Here is a 14,328-nt window from a genome sequence, read left to right as displayed (position 1 = left end):
GACATCATACTAGTTATCAATTACTACTACCCAAGATATCAGGAATATTGGGTTACGAAAAACCCGCACCTATTGATAAGTCAAAACAGCGTATGATCGATTAACGTGTACCCTATATTATTACAAAGAATAAGAAATATTAAATCTCCAAGACATCGTCTTACAGTAGATAGCAATAAAGACGTGTCTATTATTTAGATCCTTTCAATGCGATACCACACCAGTGTCACTAGTCATTCTCAAGGTAAAGACGACTTTCGGATGGACACTGCAACCTTTCGCGATAGGTAGCCAAAGCCTATCTAGGTTGTGAAAAAGTTTTACTTCTGCAAGGTACCGGCTGGACCACCTATTGTGATGACCTGTTCCACGACCCAACCTTCAATGTAGAAGATTTAGACTGATTTTACTTTCCGGCGCTTTAATTATACAATTTAATATATAATTAAATATGGTCAATACCCATTAAAGTAAAATGCACAGTATGAAGAAAACACTTATTATTCTCATTAAAGGAAGAGAGTTTACAATATACAAGCAATTTATCAAATTCATAATAAACTCGAAAAATGTTTTTTAGTATATATGTTCCAACAGTAAGATCTCGTTGAAATCCTTATAAAATTATCTTTAATTTGATATGTGTTGGTGTGAAAAAATAATTTAAATTAGAATAGTTATAATCATTTAAAGTTTTGGAATGATTTATAAAAGTTAGTTATAACTAACTTTTTATTAATTGACATTAATACCTTTGATTGATATTTTTTTTACACTGTATTGATATATTCGTAGATATATGATTATGTGTCCTGATTTAATAATCTAAAGCCTATTATTTAGTTGTAGTTAGCAATTTAAGAGTAAGTTAGCAATATAACGAATCCATCAAACGTGTCACCCAAATAGCATTATTTACAAAATTTAATTTTCCTAATACACCCCTATTACATATTCCTTCCGTTATTATTCTGGTAGCGATATTGATCCATAGCAGGCGACAAAGAGCCAAAATGTGGTATGAAAAGAGTGGTGGTTCAATAAAACAGCCACTTTCTTCCCTTTTTATGGGTAATCAAACACATGAAATGATTTAATGCTGTATTGGAACATAAAGAATCTAAGGGTGTCTCCAACGGCGCCCTTCCCGTTTGCCCGTCGGCGACGTCCGATCGGACGGGCGTCGTAGTGAGCGGGAAGGGCGCCCACGCCCGTCCCGAGTGCCCCTGCGAAGGGCTCGCCCCTCGCGTCGACGTCCGGGTCGACGTCCGACCCGGACGTCCGGAATTTTTAAATTTTTTTTTAAAACTCTATAAATAGGGCTCCTCCAACATCATTTCATTCACACCACTTGTGTTGACAAGTTTCTCTCTCTAACCTCTTTTTTCAATTATCTATAATGGCGAGTAGTCGTGCGGGTGGTAGTAGCGGAGGCGCTAGTGATAGTGATGGCTTTAGTGATGATGAATTGGATCTCGCTGTGCAAGCGGCGATTGATCGACGGATCCGGCAGAGGCAGCAGCGGCGGCCGTGCCTCGGCCGATCCATCGCCGACGACATGTACCCCGGGACCACATTGCTGCACATCAGCGGTTGTATGAGGACTACTTTGCTCCAGAGCCGCGTTTTGGGGATGCCTTATTCCACCGACGTTTTAGGATGCATCGTCCTCTGTTTATGCATATCGTTGGTGCATTAGAGAGAAGGTACGAGTTTTTAAGAATCAGGGAGGATGCGGCTGGCAAACCCGGACACACGCCAATACAGAAGTGTACGGGCGCAATCAGGCAACTGGCGTACGGAGGCCCGGCCGACATTTTCGACAAGTAGCTCCACATTGGGGAGTCTTCAGCCGTCGAGTGTTTGTTGGAGTTTTGCGCGGACGTTAGAACGATATTCGGGGATCAGTATCTTCGGCGTCCGAGCCCCGAAGACTGCCAGCGGCTGATTAATATGCACGGGTCGGTGCACGGGTTCCCTGGGATGTTGGGCAGCATCGATTGTATGCATTGGGAGTGGAGGAACTGCCCTGCCGCCTGGAAGGGGATACACACTTCCGGCTTCAAAGCCAAGCATCCCACGTTGATCCTTGAAGCTGTAGCTGACTACCGGCTATGGATATGACATGCTTATTTTGGAGTGGCCGGGTCGAACAACGACATCAACGTCCTCCAGTCGTCGCCCCTGTTCAACGATCAGTGCAATGGCGTAAGATGACACATTGCTTAGCCGGCACAAGATTTTAGGAGTTATTGGTTAAAGTGTTTAATTGGAGAGAGAAGGTGGATGTAAGTATTAAAGTAAAGAGATAAAGAAAGATGGATATTTTAATAGGAGTGAGAAAAAATGGTTGAGTGTATTAATTGGAGAGAGAAAGTTACCAAAAAAGGAAATGTGTCATCTTAGTTGGGACAAACTAAAAAGGAAAACGTGTCATCTTAAGCGGGACGGAGGGAGTAATATTCTGGAAAGCGATATTGATCCATAGCAGGCGACAAAGAGCCAAAATGTGGTATGCAAAGAGTGGTGGTTCAATAAAACAGCCACTTTCTTCCCTTTTTATGGGTAATCAAACACATGAAATGATTTAATGCTGTATTGAAACATAAAGAATCTAAATAGGCATACATACAAATTCTATTCGATTAGCTTTTAGTACTAAGTAGTAACAGAAAGAGAGGCAGAAGAGTCATTGTATATTACTACTAGAATACACATCATCAAATTTCCAAAGGTTCCCAAAAAATCCCAGAAGTAACTAGGAAGCTCTACACAACAAGACATCTCCAAGAAAAGGAAAACATCCACAGGTGGAAGAGGTTATGTATACGGTTGGGGAAGGGGGACGATGAAGATGTTTGAATGATCGTTGCAATACTCAAGAGGAAGGAGTGTATCCTAACCAGAGTAGGGAAAATCATTTGACTTCTTTATGCTCTCATCCAATGAAAAGTTTCCTCAGAGGTCCATCCTTGCGATCTTTGGTAGTTGACTCGGTTAATGCTAGGATTCTGCGGATTCCGGTTGTGGCAGCCCCTCTCCCCAGAGCGGCAGCCCTTGCTACAATCTCTTCCTTCAATGGAATGATCCCAGCAGGTGTGGGTTGATTAGGCGCCACTGTGGTGTTAGGTGCCGATGGAACGACTGTTTTAATGGATTGCTGATAAGTCCCTGCCCCACGCTTGTTGTAGTCGTCTAGTATGCTTTGCTGGTCAGTCCTTTTGAGGCCCTGAAATTTTATTAAGTAATATCTATAGCATGTAAGCATGAAGAAATCATTTCGAAAATAAAAAAAAGGTTTAGAATATTTACTCAGATGAATGCTGAGAAACTAAATAAAAACAAAATTCAAGAATCCAAAGATGGGGAAAGAGCAACCTTAAGATCCAGAATTCGTTGAAACTCAGAAGGAGTACCCTCGGGCAGTAGAGCACAATATGTATCAGCCACAGAGTCGATGGGGGACAATATGACCTGTGGATCATTTAAAGAACATTAACTAAGAATAGTGATTAAGAGCGCCTTGTTAAGTCATCACAAAGTTCAGTGTCAATGGAAATCTTACTTTCAACAGTGCTTCAGCTTTGCTCATTTCACGGCTAACAAATTTCGAGTAGCCAGCAGCGGCAGATACCTGCTTAGAGAAGCAAATAGGACAGTTCAAAATTTAAGGCATGGGGTATAAACCTTAAGAAGGAAAGTTGTCGGTATGTTACCTGTTTTCCAAGGGAAGGAATTTCCAGAAGGATTGTTTTGACAGCTTGTGTATCCAGCAGCATCTGATTTCAATACGTAAAAACAATACAAGTCCAAAGAGTTGATAAGTTCATTTTTCACCAAAGAGAGGTTCTACAATTTTGATATGGTGACACTAGCACAAAAGTATTCAGATAATTATCATTCCGAATAAAGGCCTTCTTTTTAACAAAACCCATCCAACTAGAAAAAATCAGAAAAAAAATCTACAAACAGAGTAAAAGGATTATGTACTTGTTGAGCTCCGGTTTCCGAGATTTGCTTGCATTTGAAGATATTGAGATAGAAGCGTGGACCAAGCGATGATGCAAGCTGCAGAGGTTAGAGAGGATTAGCTTTAAATAATGGCTGTTGTAGAAGAATAAACATTTAAAGAATAAAACTTATGTGCTTGTTTGTAAGGAGAAAAAGTTCATCCGCATAAAAATTACTATATAGAAATTTTCATTGACTATAGTTATATTATCACAAGCTGATGTTAGTAATTATCCTTTAGGAACTCAAATGGGCATACTGAAAATAATAAGAAACACCTTCAAGTATAATCCTCCAACTAAAGAGCAAGATATAGAAAGTCAATTTAGGCATTACTCATTCACCTTATCGAGGAAGAATTGGAAATATATAGGAGAAAGAAGCCTTCCAAGAACAGGAATGCTTGAAGTCAGAATTGTATTTATGCCATTCACATATCTGCAGGAATAAACATAAGTTAAACTTATGCAAAAACATACTATGTCGGCGATCATATATGTATCAAGGCATCTTACTCCGATTGGTCGCCAACACTTTCAAGTGTGCCCCAAGGAACACGTGTCATCGCTGCCATTTCAGAGTCAAACTTTGTTTCTATACCATGCACAAGAGTTATCAGTGCTTTTGTTATAACTGCTGAGAACTCGTCCTGCAGAATACAACAAAACTATGAGAAGGGGGCTTGGGGTCGCAAGGCAGAAACAGTAAACAAGGCATATGAAGATTTTATCTACCTGCACTTCAGACATGTCGATGCTATCGGCATACTGGGGATCAACTATTTTGGATACATTTTCAGCCAATTCACCTGACTGATAATGTGTGAAAGAAAGAGACTTAGTCTTGGGTAACACAGAGAAAAAAGAAGCAAATGAAAGAACTTAAACATGCTACATCTGCAGCAGACATGTCGGTTCACTAGATACAGATCTCTTTATCGACCACCAATTAGAGTCAAACGTAGTCCTCGAAATCTCGAATTAACTTGTATTTGAGAAAGTAATGTAATTTTGTATCTAATGGCACTTAAATTAATGATGCAACTTCTCATTTTTCAGTGAAGGTCTGAATTCCGCAGCAGAATCTGCTGCTATTTTGCTAGAAAGTCGCAGTTATAGCATTTGGTGTACCACAATTATTTACCGAAACAACAGAAATTTCGATAGTAACAAAATTGTAAGAAAAAAAAAAAAAAACTCCAGTCGATAAGTAGAAAAAATTGAAGTACAAGAATATCCAAGTCATGGCTCTAAAACAGTAACAAGCAGGCTAGGTTGCTTAGCAACATTCTAAATCAAACCCACCATTTTAATCTTCTGCGTCCTAAAGATTATTGGGTTATTGCATCTAACTACTTAATGAATTTGGTTTGCAGATAAATGAAGCATTTCAAAACTAACCGTTGTGTGACAATATTCAGCTGTGTTGACTATGTAGCAGATCAAACGTTCATCCTTGTCAGATGTCTGTGATAAAAGGTTGGTCAGTTGAACACAATGAAGATAGCAGTCAAACAAACATGAGAAAGATATATAAAGTCAAAACCACATAGACACACACCAAAAAAGATTTAATAAACAGTACCTTGATCTGACCATCCATTCCTGTAGCAGCTGCTACAAGTCCTGTACCACCCTTCGGCAATCTTAAGAAAAGCTTTGTAGCATATGCTTTAAGAACTCTTTGGAATACCTATTTACAGGAAAATGTAGTTGGAGAACGTGTAAAATAGTTGCTTTGATGAAAAATCACAAAAAATATCGTCATTGTTTAGGCATATGCATATAACATTGTGAACTAAACAAACCTTGAATAAATTAAACAATGTCTGTTTTTTTGTCAGAGCACTGCATCTCTTTAACGTCCTTCTGATGATCAAAAACACCTTCACAATACAGTGAATAAGGATTTAGGATTAGGCATGCTCTAATGTGATGAATAAATGCAATAATAAGCAACGGCGAGCAAGAAATGCAAAAGAATGACTGATTTTAACATATACAGTGACGTGCAGTGTTAATTAAATAGTTACTTCACCAGAACTAGGTAGTCATATAAAATCCAAGTAAAAAATGAATCAGGCAAATAAACACTTCTACAGTTCTACTTTATATTTTTATTGGCTTTATGAATTTTAAAGAGTGATATATTTTGCATAAAATTTTCCATTTTAGTTGATATTGCTTAGACTAAATAGTACGAGAGTTTGAAATGAACAGAAGCATATTATATGGATTTTTTTTTTATAAATTTTAACAAATCATCGGTATTTAACAATTCATTCTAAGTCTCTTTTAGGTATACCTGCATACTGCTTGATAAAATATTAGTTTGACTCCCCTCTTCAATTTCCCATGTTTCTTCCTGTAATATAAGATGCAAATATATGTTAGTCACGGAAAAAAACTTAGAAGGACCTAAAAGTTAAACACCAATAGAGAATCAGAGTGATCGAAACCTGGACAAGTTTCTCCAAATGCTCCATAAGAGTTCTTTCCTCCAGTTCAACATAGACCGACAAGTAAGGTTCAAAGCATGATGAAATGATCCCTCTAAAATTGAACTGCCAGGTAAATCAATCGCATTCAAGGTAAGACATGATTAGTTCCTAAATTCATGAAAGTGAACATTATAAATGAACAGCTAATGGAGTTGTTATACTAATAAGCTGCAACTTCGTGCAGTTTTTTTTGTAAAACTAAAAATAAAGTCAATCCTAAAATCTGCCATATGATTAAGCATAAAATGCAAGAACAGAATCTTTGGTTTGCCTACACTGCACTCAGTCAATGAGACAACTAAAATTGAAGTAAGCAAATCTATACAAGATGGATGATGGGTAAAATCTTGTTTCTGATCATAAAGTAAAAGAGAAACACTTTTTTTAACCACATGCAGCAATTTGTAAGAAAAACAAGACAAGAAGTTACCCCAGCATCAGGCACAGACAGATCTTTGTGGCCATCTTGGTCCTGGTTAGAAAAATAACTAAGTTAGGCAGAAGTAACATTGTGTGGATATCAATTTTGCACTATCAGAATATATCAACTGATGGACTGTGAAGAAATCAATGAACATGCCTCACTCTCACTTCCGTGATGTGCTGCAAGCTTTTTCTCATATTTCTTTCGAATGTCTGAAATAGTCTGACTGCTACTCTCAGTTGAATCTTCCCCAGTGTCGCTTCCTGATTCCTTGTTGCGACTTCCACCACCGAATTTCTCTGCTAGTTCTTCCTCAAACTCTAAAGTCCGCTGTAAAGCCTACTAGCACCCATCAATTAGAAGCATTACTTATGCAACTCTTTAAAAGATGCATGGCTGAAAAGTACATGTTTTTCACCCATAATATTAATGTCACAGTAATACAGTACAAGGTCAAACTTTTGCAATTTCTCATGCTGAGCGCCGAGAAAGGAAAAACCAAGCCTTATAGGTATATGAGTGAATGGATATCAAAGTAGATAGTAGAACTTGTTTTGTTGTACGATTAAGAAATGTGCTTAAGAAGCTAATATTTGATCAATTTAGGGGTGCAAGGATATTGGAACACAAATGTAGCATAACAGCAGAACTAAAGCACAATAACAGACACCAAATGAAATGCATACAGCAGAGATGCACATGCATTTGATATGAGGCAAGGAAACCACTGGGCAAAAGGTTGAAATTAGCACTTTGGCATATATATAAATTAATTTTTTGGACTACTTCAGGAAACAAGGTATAGAAGAACCTTACCAGTAACAATGTTCCAACGTCTGGTTTTTCTTTAAGATTGTTGAGGATGTCTACCAGTTGTGTCCTGCTCACCCCATAAAGAACTCCATCATGATGTAAAATTCATCATGAAGTTAATGATATCTTGTTACTGTTATCTTCTTAGCAACTCAGATAAAACCATCAAACAAATTTATTTTTACCAAGTGTTATTCAGTGACTATAAACACAAATATGGCAACTGCAACGTTATGAAGAAACACCCACTAGGAGTGTCTCTATTAGCAACAGAATGGCAGATTCAATGAGAAACAACAAAAAAAGGATCTACAGGATAATGAAATTATGCGATCAAGATTATACTTATGCTATGCTACTACACTTTCAGATCTCAAAATAATAGAAATCCATGTCCTCAAATGGATGTCCATTATATAAGTCAAACAAGGATGTAAACCTAGGAGAACCGTTTATTCACAAGCAATGCTAAAAGTCACAATCATAGGTTTCGCATGTGAGTTCGAACGTGACATATATCACCAACCTCGTCAACTTGCAGAACTGGATGCAAAGCAGATAAGGGACATGCCATGAAGAGGGGAATAGTTTCCAAATCTCCTCATTGGTTCGTAGGCGGCGCTTGATCCAAGCATATCGTCTTTCTGTTTTATCCAACTTTGCCAGTTCTGACAAATTTAGCCAAATTTCGAGTTCCAACATATCAAAGTCAACTACATGAAAAATTGGGAGGCAATAACTAAATTCAAAATATAAAGCAATACGACAAACCTGCTCCCTCAAAAATTTGCTGGTATGAAGTAAGCTCTCTACTACAGAAATTTTTTACTAACTCTTCTCTAACTGATGGCTCAAGGGCATCAACAACCAGACATGCGTCAGATAGCTGCTGCAGTAAATTAGATTCCTCGGTCTCTTTACCTGTACCTAAGCTGTACAAAAAGTAGAGGAAAAGAAAGGTTGAAAAGTAAGTCAGAACACAGAAACTTGTACTCCTGATGTAATAAAACTCAAATCAAGCATATGATCAAAAAAGCAACTAGAAACTCAAAGCAAGACATCTAGATTATTTGACAATTGACACGTGTTCACAAAAAAACGGTGATCATGATCATCTTTTCCCTAGATCTCCCAAGTTCCGAATCTACCTAAACACCACCAACTGAAAAGAAAAGATCAAGGAGTAGAAGATATACATAAGCAGCGAGCCAGCGACTTAGCGCTCCATACGATTGTAATGCAGCAATGAAATTAACTGTAACACATAAAAAGCATTTTGTCTCAGTCAATCTCCAGACTTCATAATTTACACACCTAGAGAAATCTGAGAACACATGAGACTTCAAAATTTGTTTGATGCTCTTGAATTTTTCTCTTAGCTCCGTGATCTTCTGAAAATCTCTGTAAGCCTCAAAATGACTGCATAACTGGTTGACAGCCTGAAATGTATACCCAACTCATGAAACTATGGGAAAGAAAAATCAGGAATACTGTGATTACATCTACATCCCATCAATAATTATAACATACACCTCAAAGTAAATGTGATTGAATGTATTAGCGTGGTTTTTATAAGATAATGCTCAATATTTCTAATGCAAGAAACAATTAATTCAGCTCGGAGCACCGACCAATGTAGCTCAGAAAATATATCAACTGTAAACAAAGAAAGACTGCAAGCATGTGCACACCATGTAATACCTCAAGTTGTGCAGCTGCCTCCTTGTATTGTCTTTTAGAAGCCATAGCTTGAAGTTGTTCTACAGCAGATACTGTCAACAAGAGAAAAGGAGGAATGATTTTGCAGGAATCAGATTTCATTTAAAAAGAGAAGAATGCGTAAATAAAGTAGTACAGAACCTATTACATGTTACAAAAAAGGATAGATTGTTAACAAAGTAGCTCTATTTTTCAAACCATAAGCAGTGACTGCATTTAAAAGTATAGACTAGACTTCTTCAAGAGCTCATTGGGAAATTACATCACTTTGCTAATTTGTTAACTTTCAATTAGTTCTCAGACATGCAATGAGCCATATATGTAGGGAAACGATAACAAGGATTGAGAATATCATATTTTCAACAAAGTTACTCGAAAAAACTAGTGGAAGTGGAAAATTAAAAAAGCTAGAGAGGGAGACAAAAAAAAAACGAGTTCCCAACTGCTCCATCTCGCAGAAACATATTTATCTTGATTTTCGAATTCCAAATCCATCCACTCCCTCAGGATTTATACATAGAGTTATGTCCTTCCTCATTCTCTACAATTAGAAAGTTACAATCCTTATCTTGATCACGGGCTAAAGTGGATGTGAACTACTAGGCCATAAGTTCCCCATCCTTGTTGTTAAGGATCTCCTAACTACCAGGACATCATCAGGAAAAAGAAAAAGAGAAAATAGAAAACATTAATCAAACTATACCATCTCTGTTGAAACTCAACTATTGCCTTTGATGAGCTGAAACCAGGAAGTAAAAAAATACTGATATAATGATGATAACAGATAATGTTTTAACAAAATTTTAACCAAATAGTATAATATTAAAATAGCACCGGCATGAGCATTAATAAGAGAGTTATGTAGGCAAGCTTTAATGCATCTCATATACAATAAGACTTTACAGTTACAAACTTACACAACAAGATTCATAGGACTACCACTAAAACCCAAATAAAAAACAAGATTGAATAAGAATCAAACTCCACTCCAAGATAATCAAGACCAAAAACTTTACCTAGCATAGTAAGACGATGAAGGGCAGTAATTGTAGTAGTTATATGCTTCTTTGCAAAATCCAGTTTCTTGATGTCACGGCATATTTCCTGAACCATTGTTTCACTTTGCTCTGCTTTAGTTTTTATTTCTTGCATTTTGTACAAGAGTTCCTAAGTTCAAATGATATACCTAATTAGTCAAAGGCAGTAAGAGAGAAAACAATGTTTTTGAGAAACATGATAAGCAGTTAGAGGAGGGTATTTGTGCTAAGAAAATAAAAAATCTACCATGTCAATTAAGTAACTAATTAAAGTAATGGACAAACCTGAACAGCATGAGTAGCTGCTGCAAGGTCCTCCCGGGCCTTGCTCCCTGAATTACTCTATTAGAAATGCAGACATCATAAATGTGTCAATAGATTAAGATTGTTGAGAAGAAAAAATTTATTTGTTGATAAGTAAGGAACCAGTAAAAACCAGCAAAAGTGTTGTTTAACTCTTAAAAAAAGCAAACAACTGTCCCAGAGTCAATGGTTCCACTTCAAACGGAAGAAAACATATGGTTAATACAACAAAAAAAAGAAGATGCAAGCATTCGTATGGAACCACCTAGAAGTGAAAGTATGCAGTGTTTTGGCATGTAATCTGGGTTGTATTTGGTCATATATTACATTAACAACTTTAAGGAGAAGACCAGAAAAGCAGGCTTACATGTATGCCAAAAGAGCAAGCAAGTTACTAGTGTGAGTGCCCTTTTCTAGTTTTATGTTCACTAATCATATCATCTTTACTACACGAATGCCCTGCTGCAAAGGGCTAACACTAGCATGATAGAATAAACCCAGAAATTTATTCTCCAACACCAAGCATTCTATAATTAGTTAACTCAGGCAGTACTACATTTTAACTACTATTTACAAAAGATCAGATCTCGAGTGAGCTTGCTTTCCCCACCCAAGCCTTATCTTCTGATCCCCTATTCTCCATTTACTTTATCATGCCAAAACTCACTCAACTGATTCCATATATTCCAGTCCAAGCAAGCAAAAATAAACCTCTAAAATCATAGATGGAATTACAGTCTAAGAGACCCATATCCACCAGTTTATCAGCACACCAATTAGTGAAGATACCAACCTGCTGGCGAACAGCAGCCAAAATCTCAGCATCCACCCTACGGATTTCACTATGTATTTTCTGCATAAGGGGCTCAACACCAGATAGAGAGGCCTCTGCATGACAACCAGCTTCCACATCATCAACAACTGAACTAAGTTTAATAGAGCAACATCTAGAAGTTCAAGTCCCAACAGCATGGGCAAACTCAACCTATCTGATCACAAAGAAAATTTGCTCTTATTCTACTTCTGTTTCTAAACACCCTTTCCAGAAAAATGGCTTCATAAACTTAGACTTTTATGCACAGGAAAAGTTAGCAAAACTATACGAGCGTGAATTAACTCTTCCTAAATGCTATCCGAGTCTGGATCAGTTTTTCCTGGGTTTCCCATCAACTTCCTACTTCCAGAAGCCAAAAAGACACTAAAATTCCCCCTCATAAATCAATTCTTGAAATATTTCCATGAACTCAGATCATTCTGAACAAATCCTTCCAACTACAGCTTACGCCAATCCCTAACAATATAAAACAATAATCACGGAAACAGATACAGAGAAAGATGTGCGGAACCTGTGGGGAACATCTGATTGATGTAATCCAAAGCGCTCTGCTTGTCAGGTGCAGCCATTTTGCGCGATCAAAAACTAAAAAGGAGATCCTAATCCATCAACCAATTACTCACAAACACTGGAAACTCATTGAACGGATCTGAATCATGTGCGCTAGAACTGCTGCTAATTCGAAACAAAAGTGCCGAGAAATCACATCAAATTGAAAATTATGCTACCTGGTCAATCACTAGTCCCCTACGCCTCCGGCAATCGAGCTGATTCTCAATCAAAATCGGAGCTGGAAATGAAAAATTGAGTGAATGAGAGATCCTTTTCCAATTAGTAGCTGCCAAACGAAGAAAAAACTTGGATCTCCTTAAACTTGAATCGTCAATTCGCCAGCTAAAATGAGCAAACTGCCGATTTTCTGTCAATTCCAACTCCCATAGCCATAATTTGTTTAACAATCAAAATTGGAACTTTGAGCGAGAAAGAAAACTCATTATTAGCATTTTAATTTTTTTTTTAAGTTATATTACGATTGAATATTGTTCTTTTTTTTATTAGATCAATTCGTTGGTTAAATTTGTTACTACTTGTATTTCTTTGGTTGCTAAAATTGATAAATATTACTCCTAATACAAAATGCAATTTTTTCCTTTATAGCGTTGACTACAAAGGAGTATATGGATTTATAGTTGTATTAACACATGTACTCTGTCCCATAAAAATTTATATTTTAGATTTAAGAGCAGGTTTCAATGCATAATTGATAAAATATCGAAAAAGTAGAAAGAAAAAATAAGTAATGTTAATGTAAAATGGATCTCACCTTAGAGAAGAAAGTACTCTTTTGATATGATGCATAAAATATAAAAAATGTATATTCTTGTGGGACGGAAGAAGTACTCCATCCGTTCCATAATAATAGAGTCATTTGGTATTTTGGTATGTTCCATAGTAATAGAGTCATTTTCCTTTTTAGTAAAAAGTCAACTCATTTTTCCACACCTACTTTACTCTCTTTTATTTTTTTCTCTCTTCATCTCTTTATCTTTTTCACTTTCCAATTTATTCTCCCTTTATAATTTTTCTTAATTTCCATGTCGAAAATAAACGCTTCCATTACTATTGAACGAAGGAAGTAACTAATATGGTGCCCGAAAAATTTAAACAAAACACAGAATCCCAACTAAACGCCAATCATCATGTCTCTCATCAAACAAAAGGCTAATCATCACTTTTTTCGTTGTCTCTATGGTAGATGGTTTAAGCTAGGAAGTTGGTTTCGTCCTGCTCTGGGTTTTCCTTATTTTCGCTTCTTTTTGGACGTGTTGGTTATTGAACAATGACTCGCTGCAATCACAGTTTATAGCATGTCTCTCATCATATATAAGTGATTTTAGGGATAAATGAAACTCTTGTTTGCACCACTGCCTTTATCATATCTCTCCCTTTTTTTCAATTTTGAAAATCCAAAATACTCCTAATGTGATTTTCTTAGCCACCAGAAAAAATCACTTCTCGTATATTTTCTAATCCATCGGATAAAAATCTCCATTTATCGTCGCCAATCACCATCTTATCTTCTTCTCCTCGTCATCCCAAGCACAAACAGAGAAACACATGCATGTCTTCTTCTTTTGTATGGCACCTCCATTGTCATCTTTCTAGTTTCTGGCATAGTCATGCCAATGCCGAAATATATGGTGAAATGCCGAAACAATGCAACCCTAGTCCCTGATCTTCTAGGGATGCATTGTTTGAAGTTCCACCTTCTCGCTTGTCTTTATCATTTGTTGCCTTGTTCCGATTGGGCAGTTTCGCGGCTCTGGGCTCATCCATGATCCATGGATTGAGCATCGCCACTTATTGAATATTGGGTTTCCTAGTTGTGCTTTGTACATTTCGAAGTTAAGATCGAACTCGATTCTATATCATCTACCCACTTGTCTACGTATTTGACCTTCAACCATCTTAAGTAGATATAAATAAGAGCATTCACCTTGTCCAACAACAGACTTGTTTTCAAATCTTGGAGTTATTGCCAATTTTCTTTTATTAACATATATCAAGTATTTTAGTTTTTTTAATTTTATTTTATTTTCAATGTGATAGTATAAAATTAGAAGAATCAAATCAACCTATTTCCTTTTTTAAACATTAGGTAGGAGTATATATTTTAATTGTTTAT

The 14,328-nt window shown here is 36.8% G+C and overlaps 1 protein-coding gene across 2 annotated transcripts; it reads right to left on the bottom strand.

The window, feature by feature from the left end:
* Nucleotides 1-2,578: 2,578 nt before the first annotated feature.
* Nucleotides 2,579-12,644, bottom strand: LOC125214395 (vacuolar protein sorting-associated protein 53 A-like). 2 transcript variants are annotated; one of them, XM_089068443.1, is made up of 25 exons: nt 12,371-12,644; nt 12,154-12,241; nt 11,601-11,695; nt 10,790-10,846; nt 10,484-10,634; nt 9,450-9,520; nt 9,063-9,187; nt 8,520-8,680; nt 8,275-8,416; nt 7,752-7,815; nt 7,092-7,274; nt 6,942-6,983; nt 6,470-6,574; nt 6,316-6,375; nt 5,819-5,896; nt 5,596-5,703; nt 5,412-5,477; nt 4,746-4,823; nt 4,527-4,660; nt 4,356-4,449; nt 3,991-4,068; nt 3,717-3,779; nt 3,566-3,634; nt 3,379-3,474; nt 2,579-3,229 (listed from the first exon to the last, which is right to left on the bottom strand). In XM_089068443.1, exons 2-25 carry the CDS (start codon nt 12,209-12,211, stop codon nt 2,939-2,941), a joined length of 2,469 nt encoding a protein of 822 aa, XP_088924569.1. In that variant the 5' UTR covers nt 12,212-12,241; nt 12,371-12,644; the 3' UTR covers nt 2,579-2,938. The 2 variants fall into 2 exon arrangements, with proteins under 2 accessions (XP_088924569.1, XP_047971357.2); XM_048115400.2 differs by having other exon boundaries at nt 12,154-12,227.
* Between the last annotated feature and the right edge of the window lie 1,684 nt (nt 12,645-14,328).

The sequence above is a fragment of the Salvia hispanica genome, chromosome 3 (assembly GCF_029641045.1).
Source record: "Salvia hispanica isolate PSC_SH4W2 chromosome 3, Shi_PSC_v1, whole genome shotgun sequence".
NCBI classification, from domain to species: domain Eukaryota; kingdom Viridiplantae; phylum Streptophyta; class Magnoliopsida; order Lamiales; family Lamiaceae; genus Salvia; species Salvia hispanica.
The sequence above is the reverse complement of the archived record's forward strand: the minus strand, read 5'-3'. Positions and strand labels throughout refer to the sequence as shown.